This window comes from Colobus angolensis, unplaced genomic scaffold (genome assembly GCF_000951035.1).
Source record: "Colobus angolensis palliatus isolate OR3802 unplaced genomic scaffold, Cang.pa_1.0 Scaffold214, whole genome shotgun sequence".
NCBI lineage: Eukaryota > Metazoa > Chordata > Mammalia > Primates > Cercopithecidae > Colobus > Colobus angolensis.
Window position 1 is genome coordinate 6715831 of NW_012115311.1, and position 25161 is coordinate 6740991.

At 32.3% G+C, this 25161-nt stretch overlaps 1 protein-coding gene across 1 annotated transcript in view; it reads right to left on the bottom strand.

Moving 5' to 3' along the window:
• The window catches only part of NBEA (neurobeachin), a 763072-nt gene that overhangs the window by 527523 nt on the left and 210388 nt on the right, over positions 1–25161 (bottom strand). The window contains exons 19-28 of the mRNA XM_011943032.1: positions 24029–24110; positions 23678–23801; positions 22631–22823; positions 19869–20885; positions 17922–18139; positions 15355–15508; positions 10913–10921; positions 8471–8651; positions 6345–6475; positions 3721–3828 (exon numbers count right to left, since the gene is read on the bottom strand). Coding sequence (XP_011798422.1) covers positions 3721–3828; positions 6345–6475; positions 8471–8651; positions 10913–10921; positions 15355–15508; positions 17922–18139; positions 19869–20885; positions 22631–22823; positions 23678–23801; positions 24029–24110 — 2217 coding nt within the window. The remainder of the gene's footprint in view (positions 1–3720; positions 3829–6344; positions 6476–8470; positions 8652–10912; positions 10922–15354; positions 15509–17921; positions 18140–19868; positions 20886–22630; positions 22824–23677; positions 23802–24028; positions 24111–25161) is intronic.

Genomic DNA, 25161 nt, shown 5'->3' on the forward strand with positions numbered 1-25161 from the left:
TAGGAGGGAAAAGGGTGGGAAGTGGGTAAGGGATAAAAAGACTATAAATTGGGTTCGGTGTATATTGCTCAGGTGACGGGTGCATCAAAATCTCATAAATTGCCACTTAAAGAACTTACTCATGCATTCAAATACTACTGTTCCCCAAAAACCTATGGAAATAAAACATTTTTAAAAAAGAAATAATAGTCCACTATTCTGCACAGGAAAAATGATCTCTAAAACACTGCCAATATTTCAGGCTCCTCATTTCCAAACTCAAAGATAAAATGGAGTTTTTCCAGAGGAGAACAGCAAATGGTAAAAGGTCTGAAAAAAACTGGCTAATTCAGAAAGCGACGACAGTTAAAACACTGGCTGTGATGTGGTAGGTGAGATAACTTTAAAATAAGTATGCTTTCCAAAAATATAACAAGCTGCATGTAACCTTGAGAGCTCTATTCAAAAAGCCTAGATAAACTTCTTTCAGGGAAATAATGATAAGTATCAAGTCTAAATTATTTGACCTCTAATACACTAGAGTATATCTAAGGAATAAAATGTGAATCTGTATTAAGCTTCTTTTATAAGCTAGGTAAAACTGATACTTTCAAACCAAAACTGAAAGCAGTTACTGTGGCCCACAGATAATAGGCAGAATAAGAAATAAGGAAAACAAATAAGCAATAAATTATAGTAACTTGATTAACAGGCACTTTATATTTATTACTTCATCTAAGCACAGTGCAAACAAAATTCATAATTTATGTGCATTTGTAAGCAAAAAGCAAATAAGACATATTTACTGATGATTTAATAGTGTGAAACAGTCTGACTAATGGGGAAAATGACCAAAATACATAAAATCTGTTCCGAATTATTCTCAATTTACTATTTCATACATTGTGGGTTACAGTTTTTCTACAGATACTTTGTCTTACAAACTGTTTAAAATGCATATTCTTTGCATTAAAAGCTGATAGGATAAACACAGAGAGAAGTGAAGAAATCAAATACCTAAGCAGTTATTACAAAGGAAAATGAAGCACAATCAGATTAAGAAAAGATACTGACCAAGAACTGATTCACACATTGCTCAAGCTGTGACAGACCATAATATCCCACAATACTTCTATTTCTAACACTAGAAACTCAGTACCAGGCAATCAGAAGGCATTCAACAAATATGTGTGGAATGAATGACTGAATGCCAACTACAGAGTGGTAGAGCTGTAAATAACAGACACTAAACTGCTGTCATAGATAGACGAAAACCTCCTTTATATATGGCACGAAAAGAGTTAGCTTTTTTTTTTTCTTAATCCAGACATCCTAGTCAATTGTGCTTCCTATTTCCAGTTCTGTCAATATAGATAGAGGCTAAACATCTGGGGAATGACTAAATTTTTATACAAATTAATTGACTTGCTCAGGTATTTTATTACTGAGAAGACATGAGCTGTATAATGTTTCTCCTATCTGCTTTAAGTGTTGCCATGTACCTTAAGTGTACCTTACCAACAACATCAAGGTAATATAACTTGTGTTAATTGGGTTTATATTATGTATCAAGCACTAAATCCATATTATTCTAAGCTGCCAGTTAAGGGTTAAGAAAAAGTTAGGACTCAGAAACACTGAGACCACACAACTGGTATAAGGTAGAGTCAGAATTCCAACCCAGATCTTTCCAAAGAATTCTCTTTTCATCACCATATTTCACAGATATAACGACTGCTGGGTTATCCAAAATATTTATAAAATATCCATGAATTTAAGGGAAACGATCATCATCTACCATATAACCTAATTCAAAATTTACTAACGAGTTAAACACAATGTCACCCTTAAGAGAAACTCCTTTGGTACGTTATATGTTACATCTGACTGTGCCTTTGGGGTGAAGATGTGCTCCATGTTTTTAATCATTCATTCATTAAAAAAAAAAATCCTTTCCACAGCACATTTTTTTCATGATGACTATTCCCATTTCTAAATGGTTAAACTATCAGTAAGAATAGTACCTTCTTTCCAAGCTTAGATTACAGTTTAGATTACAGTGAGTTCTTACATTGTGGTTTTTATACTTTAATGTAGTCTCCCTTTAAAAAAAACCTTCCTTTTTTTATTAATTATAAACACAATATAGGTTTATTATAGAAAATTTAAAACTACAAAAAATCATTAAAGGATAAAGAAAAAAATAAAATCTGTTTCCCTAGAGATTATCATTGGTGGAATACTGGTATATTTTTTCAGTCTTTTTTTAAAAATAAAGATGCACATATGTATGTACATACAATCAGTATACATATGTAATACTTGTGTAATAAAAGTATTTTTACATGCTGTTGCTTTCTCTTAAAATATATCATGATCATTTTCCCTTGTCATTAAATTTCCTTCAAAAATATGTGCTTAAAGGCTGAATAGGTCACTGCCGAACGACTAAGTCAAGATTTTTTAGGCTAAAATTCTATTATTGGATATTTATAATGTTGCCAAATTTCCTGTAGACATCTCTGATGAAAACATTAGGTTAAACAAATTCTGACTAGAACTACTGGGTTCTAGTGGTTCATTGGGACATCAATATTTGTAAGAGTTTTAACCATATTGGCAAAGAGCTATTTGAAAGCTCAAACGCTAGTTTGACAGAGCAGGTTTTGCTGCACCCAGGCAATGGGTATTATCATTTAAAATTTTTTAGTTTATTTAATAGTGAAAAATATACCACTCTTGTGTTAATCTGCATTCTGTTGACTACTAGGGATATCGAATTTTTATCATGTTTGTTGCCTTGTGTCCATTGCCTATTTTTCTGTTGGTATGTTTGGAATTTTCCTAGCATTTTATAAATAATATATATTAAACAGAGTGACGATTTTTCTATTGTGCATTCCTAACATACAGCATTATTTTATATAACCTAAACATATTTCAATCATTTTCTAAAATACAAAGCATGCCATTCAATTTACTGTTAAATATAAATTTCAAATATAAACTTTCTTCTACATTTCATATAGAATCAACTAAGTAAGAATCATCAACTAAAACAAGAAAAACAGAATTCAAAGTGGCTGGTTTATAATAACTATGTTAAGAGATGCTGTCAGCATTGAATCTGATGTGAAACACCATATATGTTTCTATGCAATTTCTGAAAAGGCCAGTCTTACTTTTACTTATCTGGAGTAACTGATCATAAGATTGGAGGGTTCCATGAAACCTCTTTAACCTATCTTTTCCCTTTAGCTTTATTAAGCTATCTTTCTAACTCCAATTCGCACAGATACCTGTATTTTTTAAATGCAGATTATTCTTGAATTGCCCCTCCTTCAAAAGCAATTGTCAGTAACACCTAATGAATTAATCCCTTTCATCCATAATGTAAGGAACATTAATAACAACATTTTAGTACCTGGAAATGGAACAAGGAATACGAACAAAGAAGTAGATGTTACAAGATAAAATTAATTATAATTTTTCAGAGCTAGTCCTATTCTTAGTATGCAGGCAACTTACATCAAAATTTCAGGCCATTTTTTAAAAGTAACATTATCAATAAGTTTTCAGAGAAAGCTAAGGTTCAACCATTTTATAATGAGAAGTACACAATAAACCAACAATCCCAGATACTAGGGAATGTCATTTTCATAAGCAGCTTTCTTATAAAACGTATTTCATAAGAATGAAGTAGAAGGTTTATTTCAGGGAAAGCAATCATGGATAACTTACCACATCCCGAAAGACAACAGCACGAAGGCGATTGATATCAACATCCTGAAGAAGTCTATCAGGATCCTTAATAGGAGAAAGGTTACCTGGAACATTTTCCAATGGAGTCTTTAAAAATAAAAAGAATTGTGAATAGATAATATATTACAGATAATATATAGAAGTATCATTTCTTAATTCATGCTAAACTGGCCACATCATGTATTTCCTCCTCTCTGAGTTGAGATTTAATAATAATAATCCTCTATTACAATGCACATTTTCTGTTCTCTACTCATGTCATGGTTTCCATACTAGCAATCTTGTTCTTTACTGGCACAGCTACCCTATAGACTCATAAAGGCAGGTAAGATTGCGGAAGAATAAATATTCATCTTGGACTTCAGAAGATTTCCTGAGCCTCACTTTCTCTACCTCTAGTTAACAAATCTCTTTGAGTCTCTGGGTTCACTAATCCATCATGCTTTTTATAATATATGAGATTATTATACTACATTACTATATGAGATTTTATATGTGTAACCATTTCATGGTCTATCCAAGGTTAGAAAAGGTAAGATTTAAAAAAATCAGTCACGGCCCATTAAAGCTGAAAGACATTAAAGACTGTTACCAACAAAACATTTTATAGTTGAAGGAACAAACATCTACAAATTTCAGGTAATCTAGTCACACAGTAGACTACTAAGTGAACTAGGTTCCCTGGAACTCAATCAAGTACTTTCTCACTTATACAGTGTGTTTAAAATGGTATGGATTAAATTAGATAACATGTATAACGCAAAATACAATTCTAGCCCATAATAGGTATGTACTTGTTGTTACTCTAACAATGAAAAATAAACAGGGTACCTTCTATTTCTCAATGAATGTCAATCATGATATTCTACTCCAAAATTAAAATGTTTGATTACTTGGCAGCACACGATCGTAAAATATTTAAAGGTTGATAGTATTTGGTTTCCATTACAATTCCAAAACTTCTGGCTATATGACCATCGGTGAGAAGTTAACCTCTCTGAACCTTAGCTACATCATTTGATGTAACAGTCTAATAATATTTACTGCAGGGTGGTTAAAGAAAATAATACATAATTTACAGCATAAATAACACAGACTTTAAAATTAGAAATATTTTCTTTTCTATATGATGTATTTCTCTACCCCAATCTAATTTGATCCTTATAAAGACAACATGATAGGAAAAGCTTGCGTAATTGTTCCTTTTCACACAGTATAAAAATGAGGTCGCACGAAGGTATGGAACTCATGCAAGAAACTTTCCTACTGTAGTCCCAGCTACTTGGGAGGCCGAGGCAGGAGAATCGCTTGAACCCAGGAGGCGGAGGTTGCAGTGAGCCGAGATTGTGCCATTACACTCCACCCTGGCAACAGAGCGAGACTCTGCCTCAAAAAAAAAAAAATTACTCTAAAGTTACAAGGATCTATAACACGTAGACACTGCCCTCAAGTATCTGTCTGTCTACTATGCCTACACAAATGATATGAGGCATTATTGATGATCCATTTGTATTTAATTTCCCAAGCAAATAAGAGCACTATGGAGTCCTGTGAGCAGCAAATAATATACAGTCAAATTACAAATGTTCTCTGACGGTAGTGAAAAGGAAAAAAGCTACAACACTGCAAATAACCGACTAATAGGATAAATATACAGTCAGTCTGCTTGCCATCTGCAGAAGTTTAAAGCAACAGAACTTTAAGATGAATTAAACTTCTATTTCACACCTTCAATTATTGAGCAAAAAGTTACCATATCAACATTAAACATGTAATTACAAGTATAATGAGTGATAACAGACCTATGTAATTTTATGAAAACAACAAACAGAAGAAACCACCCTAGACTGACTGGGGTGGTAGTGAGGGTATCAAAAAACATTTTCCTGAGAAAATGTAGCATTTAATCTAACCCAGTAGTTGCACAGATTTTAGCTGGATAAAAAGTAAGGATGAATACTTCATGGAAAGGAAATTATATAAAAGTCTGAGAAGTTAGGGGAAATCACTTCTTTTGATGAACTGAGTGAAGTCTATGGTATGACTAAAACAGCACAAGCAAGGGTAATAGCACAAGCAAGAGCTGCTGCCAGAGAAGTAAGCAAGGACCAGGCACAGAATCTCAGAAAGCATGTTAATGAAACCGGATGTGACGCCAAGGGCCAGCTAAGCATATGATAAAGAGAGCTGATTTAGAAAGAAAATTAATAGTATATTTCAAAATACTCCATTCATTGAATGGGGATTCAATGAGCTTTTGTTGACTATTATGCCTACTCATTTAAAAGGAGAATTACTCATACATTAAACTCTGTGAAAATATATGACTATTAAAAATAGAAATAACTGTTTTTAGTGCTAATTATATTTGTAAGAACTTTATCAAGTAGAAATTGTTAGTAACTTCATTTAATAACCAAAACACACAAATCTCAGAGAAGTTAAGTAATCTTGGTAACAAAATTGTGAAGCAGCCTAGAGCTGCCTGATGAGAATGCCCTTGCTCTCTATCGCTGAGCAATACCATGGCACTTTGTTCTCATCAACTTAAAAAAGACTTTTTTCAGGTCAATTATATTTGACCAAAAAAAAAGTTTACTTACCTTCGAAGCTGCTGTGGCAGTCACACTTTGGGGAACTTCCTGAGGTTTACTGCTTCCATGGGAAGATTTATTCCCCCTGTCTCTCTGTCTTTGCCGACATTCTAAACAGTTTCTCACAGCAACACAACAAACTATTTAAAAATTCAAAAACATATTGTTAATATAAATTGTTGACTTTGATATCCTGGAAAAAGTTGCAAGTTTATTTCTTCTTCCCTTTCTTTCCCTTTGCTTCATAAATTATTAATCTTAAAATCAACTAGAGCAATAATTTTTAAAATTATGAAATATAATAGTGAAAGTACCTAAAAAAATACATATAGCTAAAAATAAAACAAAATACCCATATACTACCAGCCAGCTGAAGAAACAAAACATTATCAGAGGCTCTGAAACCCCCAATGTATCCTTCCTTATTCTGTTACCCTCTGAGCTTCACAGTTCTGAATTTATGGATCAATAAAATTTTTTTAAACTAAAACTCATATTTGATTTAAAAATTTAATAAAGCTTCTGCCCTTAATTTGACTATCTTGTCGACTCTACTGAGCACAATTTTCCATTTCGGTCAATAGTAGAGTACATCTGTATACTCAAGTATCACAGGTCCCCAAATCCACCTTCCTTCATGTTGGGCAAGTCTCTGGGCTTTGTCAATAAGCATTCAATATGTACACATTTTTCTTTACTCATTTGTTTTAAGAAGCAGTAGAGTACTGTGACAAATAGTACAGAGTTTGAAATCAGACCACCTGAGTTTGAATCCTGTGTTTTCCAGTTTGGAGCCGTGTGGTTTTAGGCCAGCTGCTTAAACTATCTGTGCCTCAGTTTTTGCACATGTAAAATGAGGATGAACAAAGTAACTGCCTTAGAGGGCTGTTGTGAGGATTAACTGAATATACAGAAAGTGCTTAGAACTATAAATAGCATAGGAGGTAATATAAAAGTGTTTTATTATTATCCACTTGTAAAAGTTTTCTGTGGTTGATGAAACAACTCAATGTGCTAGTAGTATAGGATAAAAATGAAACAGGGAGTAAAGTCTTGGACTATATTTAAAAATAAAAGTGCAGAATAACCAAATAAATGCAGGTTTCAAGATACTGAGCTATTTTAAAAATATATATATATCTCTTTCTCACACAGTTCATTTGGCAGCTCTTGTTATACATCAATGGAAATGTCCTTAATGGCCCCCAGTCAGTTACCCCACACCTCTTGGTTGCCAGAAAGATCTTAATGTGGTCAATCTTTCTCTTAAAATGAATACAAAATGATTCCTCTCAGCTTGCCTGTCTTTAAATAAATAATATGAAACAAATGAAAAAGATAGGTTTCATCCCACCATTCTTAAACCAAGTCTTTGTTCCTTTCTTGAATCAGAAATGAATTTTTGACATAATCTTTAAAAGTTATGGGTGAAAACAGTACATATCAGGAACGTCCTCCCTATTTCATGCCTTGCAGTTCTTATGTCCTGCTCATCATCTAAGGCAAGTACAAAAAGAGCAGTTTTCTGGTTGTTTTGAAAGTCTAAATAGTGTAAATAAATGTTCCTTTTAAGAGAGGTAGAAATGGTTCTTACCTAAAAAATTCATTCAGATTTACTAAGAGGTTTCAGTGCTAAAGTTTCACTGCCTCACAGATAAAAAGTGAACAGCATGGGTATAACAATGTTTATTAGGGATATTTGTTCACCCCAAGTAAGATTAGGGTAGTTTATTTTAACCTTCTAGCATTATGTGTATCTGACATGTTTGTGGGGCCAGGACACTACCCTCAGTATTAGTTTACCAAAATTGGATTCATAAATGGATTTGCATTAAAATCACTTCAACGACAAATTTATAGTCTTATTGATTTTGAAAGAATTTCAAGTACATTTCACTCTTGATTTCAAATTATGAACCATCTTTAAGATGATCAGTTCTGTGAAATCTCCAACGTGAAGGCATAATTTTTTAAAATTTAGTAATTCTGATTAATTATAAAAACAATCTCCATATCTCAAGATAATCTCTATATTATAAAATCAACATATCATCAATATTTTATGTACCATAGCACTTTATAAAGCTGATCTGTAGATAATTATTTGACATGCATTACTGTTTTAACAGACTTACCTAATCTTAGGCACTGTCGCATTAAACCTCCAGAAGACATGTTTTTCTCAGCTTCAATCTCACTAAAATTTAGAGAGCTTGCAAACACAAGTACATCAACCATAGCCATCAGCCGGCTGAGGAAAGTTACTGCTGTCTCAGCTGACATGCCTTGTGTCACTTCAATATTTTCCAATTCCGTCTTTAGAAAAGTAGAAGATTTAAGTCTTGTTTACAATTTGGAAATTTGGAAATATAATACATATACATACATACTACAAGTGAACACAAATTTAATATATTTATCATATTTTATTAATAAAATAAAAGATCAACTAATTCCATATATCACCAGAGCTGGTTACCGGAATTGGTTACTTTACCTATCAATTATCCTTGAATAAAGGAAAAGCCCATTTTAAAATCAACATTAGCTTTAAATGTCTTTAGTTATAAAAATGACATTCTAAACTTAAGATCATTTCACAAAGATATTTAGAGAGAACCACATATATGTACTTATACTAGTTTTGTTTTGTAATTTATAAAGATTTTACATTGATATTTCTTTCCTAAAATCTTCATTCCCATTAATAAAAATATATGCTTTAATTTTTCTTTCCTATAGATGTATGATGAATAATAGGGAAAATATAGGGTAATTTAACTTAGATTCAAAATGAGATGGCTGTTAAATTAGAGTACATAACAATTTCTTATCCATTTTAGAGTCAACTGAAATACTAGGTACTTTACATGTACGATAAAACTCCAGAGTAAAAATAATCAAGATTACTAACTCGTCTACAGATATTTAACTCATGACTTATAAAACACTAGTAATAAAAAGAATCATAGCATTCTAGATTGGAAACTACTTTCACTACATTTCTGATTTCAGAGGGAATATTACAAAGTATTGTGTTTCTTAAAATGCATAACATTATTATTTTTTAAACAATGTCAACATTTCTTATTTTGTTTTGCACCGTGGACTATATAGCATTTTAATTATTTTTGTTCCTTATGACCAGGCTACATTTTATCAGTGCCTCAAGGAACCAAGGAAGGGAATACTTTATAAGCAAAAAATAATATTATTTAAATTTTCTGAAAACGGGCACACTAGCCATTCCAATCAACATTACCTCTTAACCAAATGATAAATTCAACTACAAGGTTAGCATATGTAACAGGTATCCACTCCTATTTAATGTTTCATTTTGACATTGCTTATAGCCATCATTATACCTAAACTTCTCCCTCCTTGAAGAAGCAGGAGCATTAACATGGAAATGTGAGCAGAAAACAGTGAAAAAATACCTCAAAATACTCAAAACATTTCTTGCGTACAAAGTGGGTAACAAAAATGATAGGTGACTACTGCAAGCATTATATAACTAAACTCAGTTTTAAATGATGTATAAAATGTAACAACCATTCCTCCTTCCATTTAACAACAAAATAGGGTTAAAATCATTCTCTCTAAAAATGAGCCTGAAAAAAGACAGAAATGTGTTTTCAGTTGTTACAACATTATGCCAATTCAGTACACACGGCATAAAGAAATGATTAATTCATTACTTGGACTTTAAAATGCAGATTCTTTACTTCTTAGCACTTCATGAATATACAGCATCACTTCATAATATCAATTAAAATCTATGACAATGACATCATAGCTCACAAGAAAAAGTTTTAAATCTGTTTCAATTTAAAATGTTCTATAAAGGAATGAAGAACTTGGGCATTTCTTAGGTCTATCAAATACTGTAAATAATTTTTCAAACATTAGAATTTAGAATATCTAGATCTGTGTTCTCAAATTCTTCATCATTTTGAATCACTGAAATTGCAAGATAGCTATCTCTCTATATTCATTATTTAATGGTTTTGAGTGTTTTGACCTGTCAAACTATGTTTTCACTTCAAAATGAGTGAATTATAAATAGAATTATTAAAGTGTCCATATAATCCACCAAAGTGTTTTTTTGACTAAAAAAATTAAATTTTAAAGTAAAAGGCATTTTCGACACAATAGTCTCAAACAGAATTTGTATTCCATTTTATATAAAAGTAATTTTAAAAATGAAGCATGCAAGCAGCAAAAGATAGGGCTAAAAAATAAAGATCACTCTCACACAATTATTAAATCTTAATATATTTCATCTAATTTACTTTCCTTAGAACCAATTAAAATCTGATTGTACATATGACTGTAACACCACTGTGTTCATCATGATAGTTTAATGTAGAGATTATTGTGCATAATAAAATAGTAATGTATCAATGCATTGGGAAAGTAATCCTTTCAATGACTCTTTTAAATATACAAAAGATATGTCTAATGTTAAAGATGATATGGAAACTCAAAATATAACCAAGTCAAAAATTTCATAAATAAGTAAAAATAAAACTTGAAACTGAAAAGCTGAAAATTACTACAAAAAAAGTAATACTAACCTTAGAACCCTGGACATGCATTAGACAAAACAGACAACAGACCAAAAAAGTACAAGAAAAGGAAATTATTAAATTAAATGAAAATACAATGTAAAATTGAAACACAAAATAATATATTTAAAAATTATATTTGATTATTTTATTAAAAGCAAAATTCTCAGAAGAGATTGTCATTTTAGAAATTACATATGATCAAGGTTAAATATCAAATATTTAGACTTCAACTTATTTTTTATTGTAGTAACTCTGCCCAAATAACATATATATATAAGTATGGTTCATGTATTAGAAATAATGCATACTCTATTTTACAAAGCAAGTATCTTTTCCTATAATTAATGGAACATTTTGATAAATAAGCTAATATAATGCCTCTGTAAAATCCCTACCTCAATTCTGGTTTAGGCAGAAATGACTCAGGGAAATGAACTATTTATACCAACCTCTAGAATTTTCTATAAGAAAATAATGTAATTTGTATTCTCAAATATACAGAACCCTTCCTATAGTTGAAAATTCCCAGAAGTTAATAAAAGAATAAAATATTTGAGAGATTATAACTTATAAACCACTTTCCCATGCTAGAAAATAAGTTGATATACTAAACAATGCCTGAATATGAATAAAGGTAATTACATAGGTATTATACCAAGATTTTTATTAAATTAATAATTATATTCATTATATTCAAATATCAGATAGAATTAGGCTTCACAGTAAAAATCAACTATTCTTACTTTCTAATTTTTGACAAGTACATGTGAGTATAAATTTTAAAATATGCTATTTTCATGGTACCTTGTATAGGAAAACATATAAAAGCATCCTGAGAATAGTAAAGTATGATCAGTTCTATGAGATAAACAAAAGAAGAGCAAAACCAACAACATTATTCATAATTTTTCCAAATATATTTATGATATATTCTGATAATAATAATAAGTAAACTAAAAGTAAGACTTCGTTATTTTTGGACATAATAGAAAAAGCAGTTCTTCTTTCTTATAATTATGAAACTGTTAGGAGAGCTAGAAATGTCAGTCTCTACTATTTTTCTGGGACAGAGAAAATTAAGCCCTGAATTAAGTTCCATAATATTCAGTGTTCAGGATGGTTGACCAAAGTGGTCAACTTAAAATCACAAAGTGTGCAATTTGTGGTTGATCCATGTTCTTTGCTTTTCTTTTTCTTCTCCAATTTTTTGCTTTAATTCATGACCAACTTAAACAATATATTAGAGAATAAATGAGAGGATTCAATTAACTAGTCATAGAAACATTAACTAAAAAAATCAACAACAAAAATATTGCTGCTTTCCCAAAGCAAAGATTGGCCAAATTACATACTAAGAGGTCTTTTTTTTTTTCCCTGAGTACTACAGTTAAAACTATTTGTCTAACTCAGAGTTCTGAAACTACTTTTGTAATGTATTTTCTATGCTACATATGAAATTAAGTAATCTAAGTAAAACTGAAACTCCCATAAAGTGCTGCTTCTTCAAGAGTACTAAGTTCAAGGTGCTCAACCTATCATCATAAACAATATATATTCTTTTTTTCTTAAGTTTCCATTAAGGTATGTTCCTTCCAACTAAGATTAAACAGTTCAAAATTTTCTTCCATGATGATGATACTATAATAGCAATACAAAAATGTTATCTCTAGTATAAATTACTGTACTCATCTAAATTTCCAGGGCAGAAAAGAGACCACTTCCATGTCAATCTCATAGAAATAGCAGACAAAAAATATTTGTATTATCTATTGCTGCTTTTGTACTATCACAGCAGAGTTGACGATGACAACACTGCCAATGAAACCTAAAATATTTCCCATCCGGCCCCATACAAAAAAGGTTTGCGAACTACTGCCATAAACCATTACTATTCCTATTTCTTCATAAAATGCATATAAGAAGAATATTCTGAAAAACTGTATGTATAAACAAAATTACCAGATCACTCAACCCTTAGTTTCAAATGTCTCCATCTCTCTTCATGTATCTAGCATTAAAATTCTAAAAGCACCTACAAGACAATGTTACCTTTGAGTAATCTTCACGTTACCAATGTTTCCTTTTTTCGCTTATCCCTTCCAAAGTTCTCTTTTGGCTTTTTACACTTTTAATTTAAACATAAAAAGCCCAAATATTCAGGTTTAATTTCCCTCTTTATTTAACCTCTTCTTTCCTTTTTCCCTCTGCTACGTTACAACTTCTAGCAAGAATATTATACAACCCGGTAATACAGAAACGACATTCAGCAGTCAGCACCAATCATAGTTCTATCAGATACAAAATGGGAGAAAGGTTCGGCTATTTCTCTTAAGGAAGCAATCCATTCAGAAAACATAAAATCAGGTATGTTGTACAACCAGGCATAGGTCAAACAGTTAATGGGACAAAATAACAGAAATATAGAAATTGAGAAAATAAACAAAGGTTTCTATAACTGAACGAATTCTCAAGTCTGTTGAGAAAGTCTAGGTAATAAATAATTTTAAATTCCAAACTATAGTGGTCAAAATTGAATTGTAATAACTTTGGAAGCCAACCTCAAAGCGTCAGTATCTTTATTGTACAATCATCACAAAACAAATAAGCAAATTTGACTGGTGCAATAGTAAATATGCTATAGTTTACTTCATTATTTGAATATTCTACCTTAATAGCTAAACATCTTTTGACTTTAAAATTTGGAAAACTATTTAATAATGTGAATATTTTAAACCTATACAAATTTTAATAACATTGCTAAACTTTTTTTATATAAAAAGCATTTTTTGTTCCATGCAAAATTTAAAAACATTCAATATTACATTTCAAAGTGAACTGCAATACAACCTTTAAAAAATTTCTTCATAACAAATGATAATTCATAAGACATAAAATGCAATTTATATAATCAAGAAAAATGTCACAAAGAAAGTATTGATTTATTCGGTCTTCAATATATAAAAAAAAAAAAAAAGTTGGCCAGGAGAGGTGGCTCATGCCTGTAATCCCTGCACTTTGGGAGGTCGAGACAGGCAGATCATTTGAGGTCAGGAGTTTGAAACAAGCCTGGCCAATATGGTGAAACCCCATCTCTACTAAAAATACAAAAATTAGCTGGGTGTGGTGGTGTACACCTGTAATCCCAGCTACTTGGGAGGCTGAGGCAGCAGAATTGCTTGAACCCAGGAAGCGGATGTTGCAATGAGCTGAGATCGCCCTACTGTACTCCAGCCTGGGCAGAGCGAGACTCCGTCTCAAAGAAAAAAAAAAAAAAAGGGAAACAGAAGAAAAAAAAATGCCCTCTATGTCTCACTATTAGAACGCATTTTAAAAATCATACATAACTCTCAACTTACCAGAATTTGGTATAAATCATCAGAGGAAAAGAGAGATGAAAGAAAAGGAGTGGTGTATGTATATCTGTACTCTTCACACACCATCAACCATTTATACTGTTCTTCCTAGCTCCATTTTCTTGGTTCAGCTGCTAATTTGATTAAGGCCCTACTGGTGACCTGCTCTGTTGCATTCCTCCTTCTGAACTGGAATGCTTCCCTTTGTGGACTTCTTGAGCAAAATCATGAATAAAATAGAAGAGTAAAATCTGGGGAAAGTGTGTGAGGATATAGCCTGTGGCTGCTAATGTTGAAGTTTCAATGCTGCTCTGGTGATGGTGGTGGCATTGACAAAAGGACAGTAAGAAAAAGAGTCATATAGAAAAACTTGTTAATGATGAAATAAACTTAGAGATCAACTTGGAAACAGTGTCTCACCAACTAATAGACATCTGAGTAAAATGAAAGATTTCCCTCTGGCCAGGTAAACTTTCTAAGCTTAAGGATGAGTTTCCACATGGCAACAAGAACACAGGTGGTATGGGAAGCAAATTTCTATATTCTTTCCCATTGAGCAAGTAGCTATGGAGTCTGCCTCGATATGAATCAAAGATTTTGTTTTTAATGACAACCAAAATATAAAGTTAACATTGACCTATTATAGTTTAAATGACATACACAATTAACATTAAATGCCTTTAAAATGTATTAACACATTTCACTGTTTAATATAGAAACAAATCAAGATAAGGCTAGATTTTGTAAAATAAATGTTGCATCAGTAAATAAATGAAAATGTTAAATAACAAGGATTTTAAGAGTTTATTTATACTATAGAATTGAAGAGAGATGTAATATCTCTGATGAAGAATGCAATATTCTTCTGACGAAGCATTTATTCATCAGAATTACCAGAGAAATATTTTCATAAGCACACATAGCTGGAACCCAACACTGATAAACAGAAGTGGTGGAAACAGAAATTTATATGGTTAAAAAGTTCCCTAAAAAGTACAGGTCCGTTTAAAATCTGTTTACAGCCTAGACCACCACTGAAATGCTCAAGTCATGTAATTATAAAATATAACCACTAGATGGAGGCAAAGTACTTACAGTTGGTGATGTAGCAGCAGAGAGCAAAGGTAAAATTCCTCCACAAGCAATGATGATGTTGTCTACCATTTGGGAAATGAGGTGAATTGTGTTATGTACAAAAATAATATTTTCATTGCTATTGACAAAATCCATTACAGACTTTGTGGAATGGCTAAAATACAGAAAACAGAAATGAGTATGTATTTGGCTTACTTCAATGAAAAGCTCAGACAATTTACTTAGAATAACAAGTAAAAAATTATAGAATTGTAGGAGCTAGCCATATTTAAAATTAAATTATTATAAAATAAAGCAATTTATAATTAAGATATCATATTACCAAAAAGTAAGCATTCATCTCCACAGAATTTTGTTGTGTTCAAGTATATTAACTCATTATTATTATTATTATTTTGCTTGAAAAATATAGAACTAAACTCTAAGACATATGACTGACTCAATAAATTTGGCTAAAAATATTTATGTTGCCAAATCTGATTGTTTTTTGTTGAAAGGCAGAATCTTTTAAATATAAAAAGTATGTCTAATGTTAAAAATAATATGGAAACTCAAAATATAACCAATTCAAAATTTTCATACCTATAAATAAAATCTGAAACTGAAAACCTAAAAATTTAACTGAAAGTTTTACTTTGTAGGCAGTTTCAATTTGTCACATCACCAGTGACTTCAGCCCCACCTTTGACTAGTCACATTGAAAATGTGTACTGTTCACGAAGTGACATAAGGGATATAAATAAATCAGTACAAATTCAAGAACTTATTTAATAAGAAAAGCAACAAAATCTCAAACTAAGTTGGTAGTACAGTGTTCCCATACAAAACATACAATGTAGATGTCAAAAAAATATACTGCTTTTGTTTGGTGTCAGTCAATAATATAATTTTTTTTTTTCTTTTTGAGACAGGATCTCTGCTGTTGCCCAGGCTAGAGTGCAGTGGTGGGATCATGGCTCACTGCAGCCTCAACCTCCCTGGGCCCAGGAGATTCCCGAGTAGCTGGGACTACAGGTGGACACCACCACGCCTAGCTAATGTTTGTAGAAACAGGGTCTTGCCCTGCTCTCGAAATCCTGAGCTCCAGCTATCCTCCCGCCTTGGCCTCCCAAAGTGCTGGGATATAGGCGTGAGCCACCACACCTGGCCTGAACTGTTTTTTAACAGGAAAAAAAATAAGATTAAAAAAAAGAAATTACTCCATGGTCAAAATTAAGTCAATAATTCTAACCCTTTTAGAGTTGTGAATTATTACCTATCACTGTGTATCTTAAATTTCAAGATGTTTCTCCCTGTCCTAAAAGTAAAGTGCTACCTTTAAAAAATTTATATGTTATTAAATTCTACTTGGGTAATTTCATGAGAGCCCATCAAAGAAAACAAAAACACAAGAGTAGGGGTGGATGGAAAAAAAGCTGAGTATCACTCACTTGGAGGCTACTGATATTGTAATTATTAAATTACATAATTTATCTGCATACATTGGTCTTCATGTTAATAGTAACGTATTTCACGGTATTTAGGTTTCCTTAGTTACCATCTCTAGGTAATTTATCATATAATAATTAGCAATGAAAATATATGAGTAGTATAAGAACAAATTGATCAAATAAAATCAAAATTAAAATCTTTCTATGGCAGACTTTATTGACGTCTTCCACAACAGTCATAACTTTTTCCCTGCTAACACACATTTTATATTTTGTTCTATTATTGAGCTTGACTGGGTATAGGAAAGACTAGCCTCACCCTAGTTACTAATTAATCAGTATTAGTCCCTAAAAACCAGTCATTATAATCCCATTTGCTTTTTCTGATGATTAATTTTGAAAAAGGATGTGATCTTGCTGGCTCATGAGACGTAAGGGGTAAATTTCTTGAGGGGCTTCTTTTTAAAAAAAAAAGAAGAGGAGAATAAAAAGAGAAAGTGAAAGAGGAGAGAGAAGAAGAGGAGGCAGAGGAAAAATAGGAAGAAGAGGAAGGAAGAAGAGTCATCTCTGCCTTTTAATGTGGGCAAGTTTCTCATGATGAATTGATGTTGGGAGTTGAAGCACCCACTTTGAATCCTAAAAGGAAAACGAGGAGAAGCATAGAAGCCGACATTCCTAAGAATGTTGTGCTAGATCATTTAAGTTGCCCTTGTTACTTATATCCATCAAATTCCTAATTGCATTCATGCCTATATAAATTATATGCTGTGATAATTAATTTGTTGCACGTTTACTATTAAAAAATTAAATTGAAAATTTAGAAAGACAATGGTTTAATTTATGTAGATTTGTTGTCTTTAAGTTATTATCTTTGAACTGATATCCACTAACTGCTCAAATACTACGGGCTCTGAATACACATGTCACAGAGTGATTTTAAACTGTAAACAGTATGTATTATAATATTATCACTAATAAATTTAGTACATGGTATTAATTTAAACAGGAAACAAGAAAAATGTGGAAATTCCTTTAATCAAGGCAAATTTTTGGTTTTGTCAAGTCTCTTTAAAATAGAACAGGCAACAGCAAATTTTAAATATTTGCTTTTAATTTATAAAAAAGAAATATTTCTACCTCCTCCAGACATGTACGTCGGTTTCTAATGCAAATAGCAAATCAGTGAGAAGCCGCTGGTGCATTGGAGACCATTTAAACTCAGGAATACGAAACATTGTAGTCCGTGGACCTGGGCTAAACTGGCGCCGCTGTTCTTCAGTCATTGGCATTCCTCGAAATCCTAAATCAACTCGGAGATCTCGGTCTTGTTGGGTGATAGACCGACCCTGCACAGCCTAAAGAAGGAAAAGGTGAACTTTTGTGGAATACAAAAGAAATGCCTTATTTCAGAATGAAACTGTGAGCATAGTAAAGTGAACAATGCTTTAATGCTTTAGCATATGACTTTAGTAGTTTAATATATGTCACATATATTATTCACCTGGTAATTCCTTGCACAGGAAACTTTCTGGGCTGAAGTCTCCACTACTGCTTTTACTTTACTATTGCAGAAACTAGGCAAGATAATCAAATACTTAAAGCTAACACCAAAGTTCACACTGAAAACCAGACTCTCTTTACCCCATTAAGAGTCTTTAAATTAGACCACATCACTTCCTTACTGAAGTGAGCATATACAAAGTGAAGTATACTGGATATACGTCATCAACTAATTGTAACTAAAGCACACAATTAGAAAAAATATTACTTGAACAGTTTCAAGTAATATTTAACTTTAAAATCTGTTTCACTTATAATACTTCAATTCAAAAACAAAAATGCATTTGGTAAGTTAGAACACAAACCAGAAAAAGGTCTATAAACTCCAAATGTAAAACAGGCAAGCCTAGCGTTCAACAGGCAAGCCTATTGTTCAATAAACAATGCATGATGTTTTCCTTTATTTTACATCTGTATCTAATTCAGTATTCTCATCTCCTGCCAATTATCACTACAATGCAACTGCCACAAAAACTGGAAATTGGCAGTTACAGAAAAAATAAAAATACTTTCTCCACACACATGATATATGATTAAGGATTCTTACTGGAGTACAAAGACACAAGACAGGCATGGTTTACTCCTCATAGTATAGCCCTAATGGAAACACATTCAATGTATCTTCAATGACATTAAAAGGCAAGTGGGACACCCAGAGGATAACAAAACCCAAGTCATTAATGGGAAAAGTATTCTTATTTCTTAAACTCTTAACCGTAAGGTATTATTTATCCTAGAGTGTACAGAAGTAGTCATAACTCAAAGCTCAACAATTAAAATCCGTATCAGAAAACATCATCTGTTTTTAGCTTTATTCCAGCAAGGTCAAAACTGAAGCACTAACATTTCCTAACAACCAGACCTAAGAGTCTTTAATTGTCTTATAACAAAGTCCTATTCATGTGGTTGTACAGAAAATTCTCACTGCTAATAATTCTAATTTTTCTCAGCCATATTACCTACCTCACAGGGTTGTTGTGAGGATTAAATCTGAAAACATATAGCACAGTGCCTGGAACATAGTAGGCACTGGATAAATAACAGTTCCCTTTTCCCTTCCCCTTCATTTATCAGTTCAATCTGGGCTCCAAGTCCTCTTTTCTATAATCCACAGAACAGGGTTGGGCCTGAAGCTTAAAAGGTTAAAATTAATCAAGTATTCAGAATGAAGATCTTGAGTACAAAATGTGTAAATGTGGTCACAGAGTTTAAAATGTTAGAACTGGCAGAGACCTTAGTCATCCTTTAGTACAACCTCTTGTACTATGTAAGGAAACTTAGGCCCAGAGAGGCTGAGCAAAGTTACACAGAAGAATGTGGCAGAGTTGGAAATACACTTGAGATATTTTTAATTTCTTATATACATGAAATTATACCACACTATTTCATTCCATAAATTACTATTATACTATAATTCAATATAAACAGGAAGTAACTGATAAGAAAGTACTCCGTTTTGGTGCTAACAACTCTATCTGTTCAATGCATTTTTTTTATTTCTAGAACTCATATAAGGTAGCTTACTTGTGTCGTAGCAGTTGTTTGGATTTTTCGGATTTCTTTTCCTGATTCTTTGCCATCGTCAGACCTTTCAGTATCTGAAATTATACTTCCTGCATCAATATTTGGTACAATTTTGCTACTAGAAGACTCAGTTTCCAGAGTTGTAGCAGTCATTTCAGCATACTCCAGCCCCTTAGTTGATGACGTTAAGTCTCTTTCAGAAATACTGCTCATTCCATCTGAAGTTGTATGGATTTTGAACTCTTTTTCTTCTATTATACTAGATGTACAAGTTAAGTCTACACTACCAGTCATGTGAGCAAGCAATCCAAGATCATCACTAACACCAAGATGTACTTGTGTGTCCTGAATATTTGGAATAATGTGATTGCTAGAAAGTTCAGGAAGTAGTTTTTCTTCCTGTTTGGGTATTTTATCAAAGAGAAATGATGTACTACTATTGGGAAGGTCTTCTTTCTCATCTGCTAATGTTATCAACGGACCATTATCCTTTTCTTCATTTTTTTTAATGATACCAACACTTCCATGTACGTTGTTCTGGAGTTTTTCAACAGCAGCACTATATACATTATCCAACAGAGATTCAACCTCCACAAGGGCACCATTCTCTCCACCTACTAAAGTCTCTGGTGATAAATCCATATCATCGAGCTTTACTTCTGTTGCTTCCACTTTCTCTGCTTTTATGTCTACCAAAAGATCATGTACTTCCACATGTACACCACTTCCTGGTCTATCTGAATTTCCAAGAATATCATCTGACACTTTTGTTGACATGAGTAAGTCTCGAGTATCTGTGCTGACAGGGTAATCGGTCTCACTTTCTGGGCTCTGGCTTTGTGAAAGATCTTCTATCTCTCGAATTTCCATTCCACCTTTTGCTCCCGTTGTTTGTGATGAAAGACCAGAGATGGTGCTCACATTCCCTTTCTTTCCTTTTTTAATGTTTTCCTCTTCTTGTCTTTGATATTCTTCATACATTTTGGCTAGGTATTCCTTATGAGCTTCATAAGTGACCTTAGGAATAAGTAAAGAAAACATTAAGGCATTCTGTGCATATCAAAAAGAAAAAATAAATAATACAAATTAAACTGTGGAAATAGAAAAAATCATTTCAGAAATTTTAAGACTTCAAAGCTGGCACTTGTTAATCCTAAAGCAAGTGTGTTCAGTTTCATTAAGGAACTGGAAATAATCAACAAATACAGCTATATATGATTTATTATAAGGATTGCCAAAATCACACAGATAACTCAGCAATATTAAAAGTTATTTTCTTTTAGGCTGAGTATTTCAATGTTACTCAAACCTAATATGCCAGTTAACTTTCACATACTTATGTAAGCTTAAACAGAGAATAAACAGCTAATAATATACAATATCCAAAGGACTATTACTATGTCGGTTTTCACCATCTATTGCTCATATGTGCACCTGTCCCAACAACTGAAGTTAAAACATTCACACATATCATTAAATATATAAATTTACAAGCTGTTAAAATATGACAGTTTTATTCTTATATAAGCTGCTCTGAATTTGTTACTTTACTTAGGCTTCTTTATTAATAAGCAGAATCCTTTTTTTACACAAAGACCAGCAATGTCTTTTTCTTTGCTATTTTCAAATTTGTTAAAGCAATGATAAATCTGAGGCATCACTATATTACAAAATGTAAATTTATAATAGAAACAAAAGCTTTTCTAATATTTTTTAAAGTTCATAGTCTTTCTCTTATAGACATAGGTGCTATTAATGTATATTTAAATAAGTTAACAGAATTTTAGATTGGGGGAAACATCCTTTAAAGAGTATCTCATAATACAAAAATCTCCTTAATTTTACAGAAGAAGAATGCAAGTCCCAAAAGTGGGGTTGGTAACATATGGCCCATGGAACAAATCTGCTTATCATCTCTTTTGGTGAATAAAGGTTTATTCAAAACCATGATAATTCATTTATATTACGTATTGTCTTTCACACTGAACAGCAGAGTTGAGTAGTTGTATCAGAGGCTATATAACCCACACAGTCTATAATGTTTACTATCTATCTTATTAAACAGTTTTTTCTAACTCGTGTTCAAGAAGACTAAATGAGTCTTCTAAAATCACAAAACTCAATTATGGCACAGACTAAATTAAAAACCGTTACTTTTGACACCCATGCTTCTTCTATAACACTTCATGATGAGATATCCTAACTCTGAATTTCCAGAATCTAATGTGTATATACTTGTACACTTTAATTCACTATTTCATTTTACCAAAAATCAAATAATACTTAAAATATAGACATACAGATTTTTAAGATTGAAAATAAAGAAAAGATAATGCAATTACAATACCACTAAATTTAAACACTTGAAATGTATTTATGATTCACTTGGAAATAAAAAAATCTGACTTCTTAAAAAAAGTCTTAAAAAGTATATTTCAGAGACTATTTCATGAAATAGTCTTCCAAGAACCAGGTAAAAGAGCAAGTGGCTCAGATTAAAGTTCTCAGATTTGCTATAAAACAGATGTAGGTCATCTTTGGGTATAAAACTCCTAATTTATAAATTTGGGATTTGAATTAATTCATCTATAAGCCACTTTCAAGTTCTAACAGTCTATGAACAGTGAGGAAAAAAATACAAAACTGAGATACAGGAATCTGTCAAAACCTAACATGCCCACAAGATGGCACCAGATGCATATCTGTAGCCGTTTAATCCACCGCAATAACTCTTGATATTAAAATGTTAAATCCCGTGTTACCTTGGAATGGGCTATTGACAGCGTATCCACCCAGACTCTCCAGCCTCCCCATTCATATTTTATTGCATGATACAAAAGAATCCGGAAGATATTGTAGACCATTTCAGTAATCTTCTGTTCCTCAGAATTTTTAGGATTGATATAGCCAAGAGAAAACATCCAATCCTGCCACACTGAACACTGCAATAAGCATCTTGGGAGAAAAAAAAAAATTGATCTCATTAAAAATATCCAAATTAAGTTAGAATTTACTATTTTGAAACTTTGATAAATAAAATAGTGAAAATATGATCTGACCTCAGTAAAGTAAGGTGTACGGTCATGCTGCACATTATATATTCTGTAATTGGAATGACTTTCTCTTATTTCTCTACCAGGAAAAATCCTATTTGTCATTCAAAATCACTTTCCTAACTTTCACAGTCAGATTTACTTATTGCTTCTCTACTTTCTTACCACCTTTAGCACTCACAATATATTTAACACATTATGCATTAATCATTGCTTTATAGTTTTCTTTCCCACTGGAATGTACCGAGACTGTGTAGCACTGGGTCTTACACTGAACACAATAGGCACTCAGTCAATATTTGTTAAATTATAGACTCAGGCAATGAATACCCCAGAGTTCATGGCCTCAGACTCTACCCCACGTTCTAGCTAACTAGCTTAAAAATGCACAACAATCAGCCATAAGAAAAATGGGGTGGAAAGCATAGACGAAAATGAGAAAATCCAACACAAGTACAACTGAAAGTTCTATTGGTGATAGATAGGTACCACTAAAAGGGATATTACATTTTAAATAAGAGTTTGTTTATATGTATATTCATATACACAATTAAAATATAATACCCATATAACAAAATAAAAATAATATAAAAATAAATAGAAGTATACTGAATATGTCAAAGAAACATAATATGCCTTTTCTGATGATTAAAAGTATTTAGCAATATGGAAAAGATTTGAAATGAATTGAAATTCGAAAAGAGAGAAAATATTAATTATGGAATAAAGTGTTGTTATAGTACCCAAACTGCTTACCTTCTATTTTCACGGCTGTTACTGAAAAGTTTTATCATATCAGATAAAAATAAACGACGAACTTCCATCAGCTCTGCGCTTGGTGTAGAGTTTTTTAACAAAGTTGCCACCACTTTAAGAATCACTGTAAACAAAGAAAAAAACTTAAAAGATTTATAACCATATCCTATGCTCAACTCTAAACGTATTACTGACTTTCAAATAAATACTTAGCACTATAGGAGGTGAGTTAAAACTGTCATGAACTAGGTAAACACCATAATGATTTAAGGGGTTAGGAAAAGTTTTGATTTAGTCTCATATGTTGCCATGCGCCGACCCCAATACAATAAAGAACTGCCATTTGCTCACTTGGATTCTGAATTTTCACTGTAGAATCTGGCTCTGGATGTGGTTTGTGTACGACCTGAGTACATACTTGCTCTGTCAAGATCTGAAAGATGAAGAATTTGAACTTCATTTAGAAAACAATTTAAATCACAACTGTAAAATAAAGATATACAATGAACCTATAAAAGAAATATCAATGCAGTCCAAACCAAAAGAAATATCTCTTCTAAAGGGACTTTTTATTTTTTTTCTTTCTTTTGAGATGGAGTTTCACTCTTGTTGCCCAGGTTGGAGTACAATGGTGCAATCTCGGCTCACTTCAATCTCCACCTCATGGGTTCAAGTAATTCTCTTGCTTCAGCCTCCCAAATAGCTGGGATTACAGGCATGTGCCACCACATCTGGCTAATTCTTTGTATTTTTAGTAGAGACAGGGTTTCACCATGTTGATCAGGCTGGTCTCGAACTCCTGACCTCAGATGATCCACCTGCCTCAGCCTCCCAAAGTGCTGGGATTACAGGTGTGAGCCACTGTGCCCAGCCCTAAAGGGACTTTTTAATGAATTCCATATACTTCTAAACTCTTTAACTCTGTATTCACCCAAATTTTATGTTATTTATACATACAAAACCAGAACCAGTATCTATAGAATTAAAGATTAATTAGGAAATTCATGAATTTATTGTTCAAAACGCCCTTTCAGTGTTCATAAAATTATTTGTGAACTTTTTTTTTTTTTTTTCGGAGACAGAATCTCACTGTGGTATGCAGGCTGGATTGCAGTGGCACAGTCATGGCTCATTGCAGCCTCCAACTCCTGGACTCAAGCAATCCTCCTACCTAAGTCTCCCAAGTAGCTGGGACTACAGGTTCATGCCACCACACTCAGCTAATTCATTCTTTTCTTTCTTTCTTTTCTTTCTTTTCTTTCTTTCTTCTTTTCTTTCTTTTCTTTCTTTCTTTCCTTCCTTCTTTCCTTCCTTCCTTCCTTCCTTCCTTCCTTCCTTCCTTCCTTCCTTCCTTCCTTCTTTCTTTCTTTCTTTCTTTTCTTTCCTTCTTTCCTTCCTTCCTTCCTTCCTTCCTTCCTTCCTTCCTTCCTTCCTTCCTTCCTTCTTTCTTTCTTTCTTTCTTTCTTTCTTTCTTTTCTTTTCTT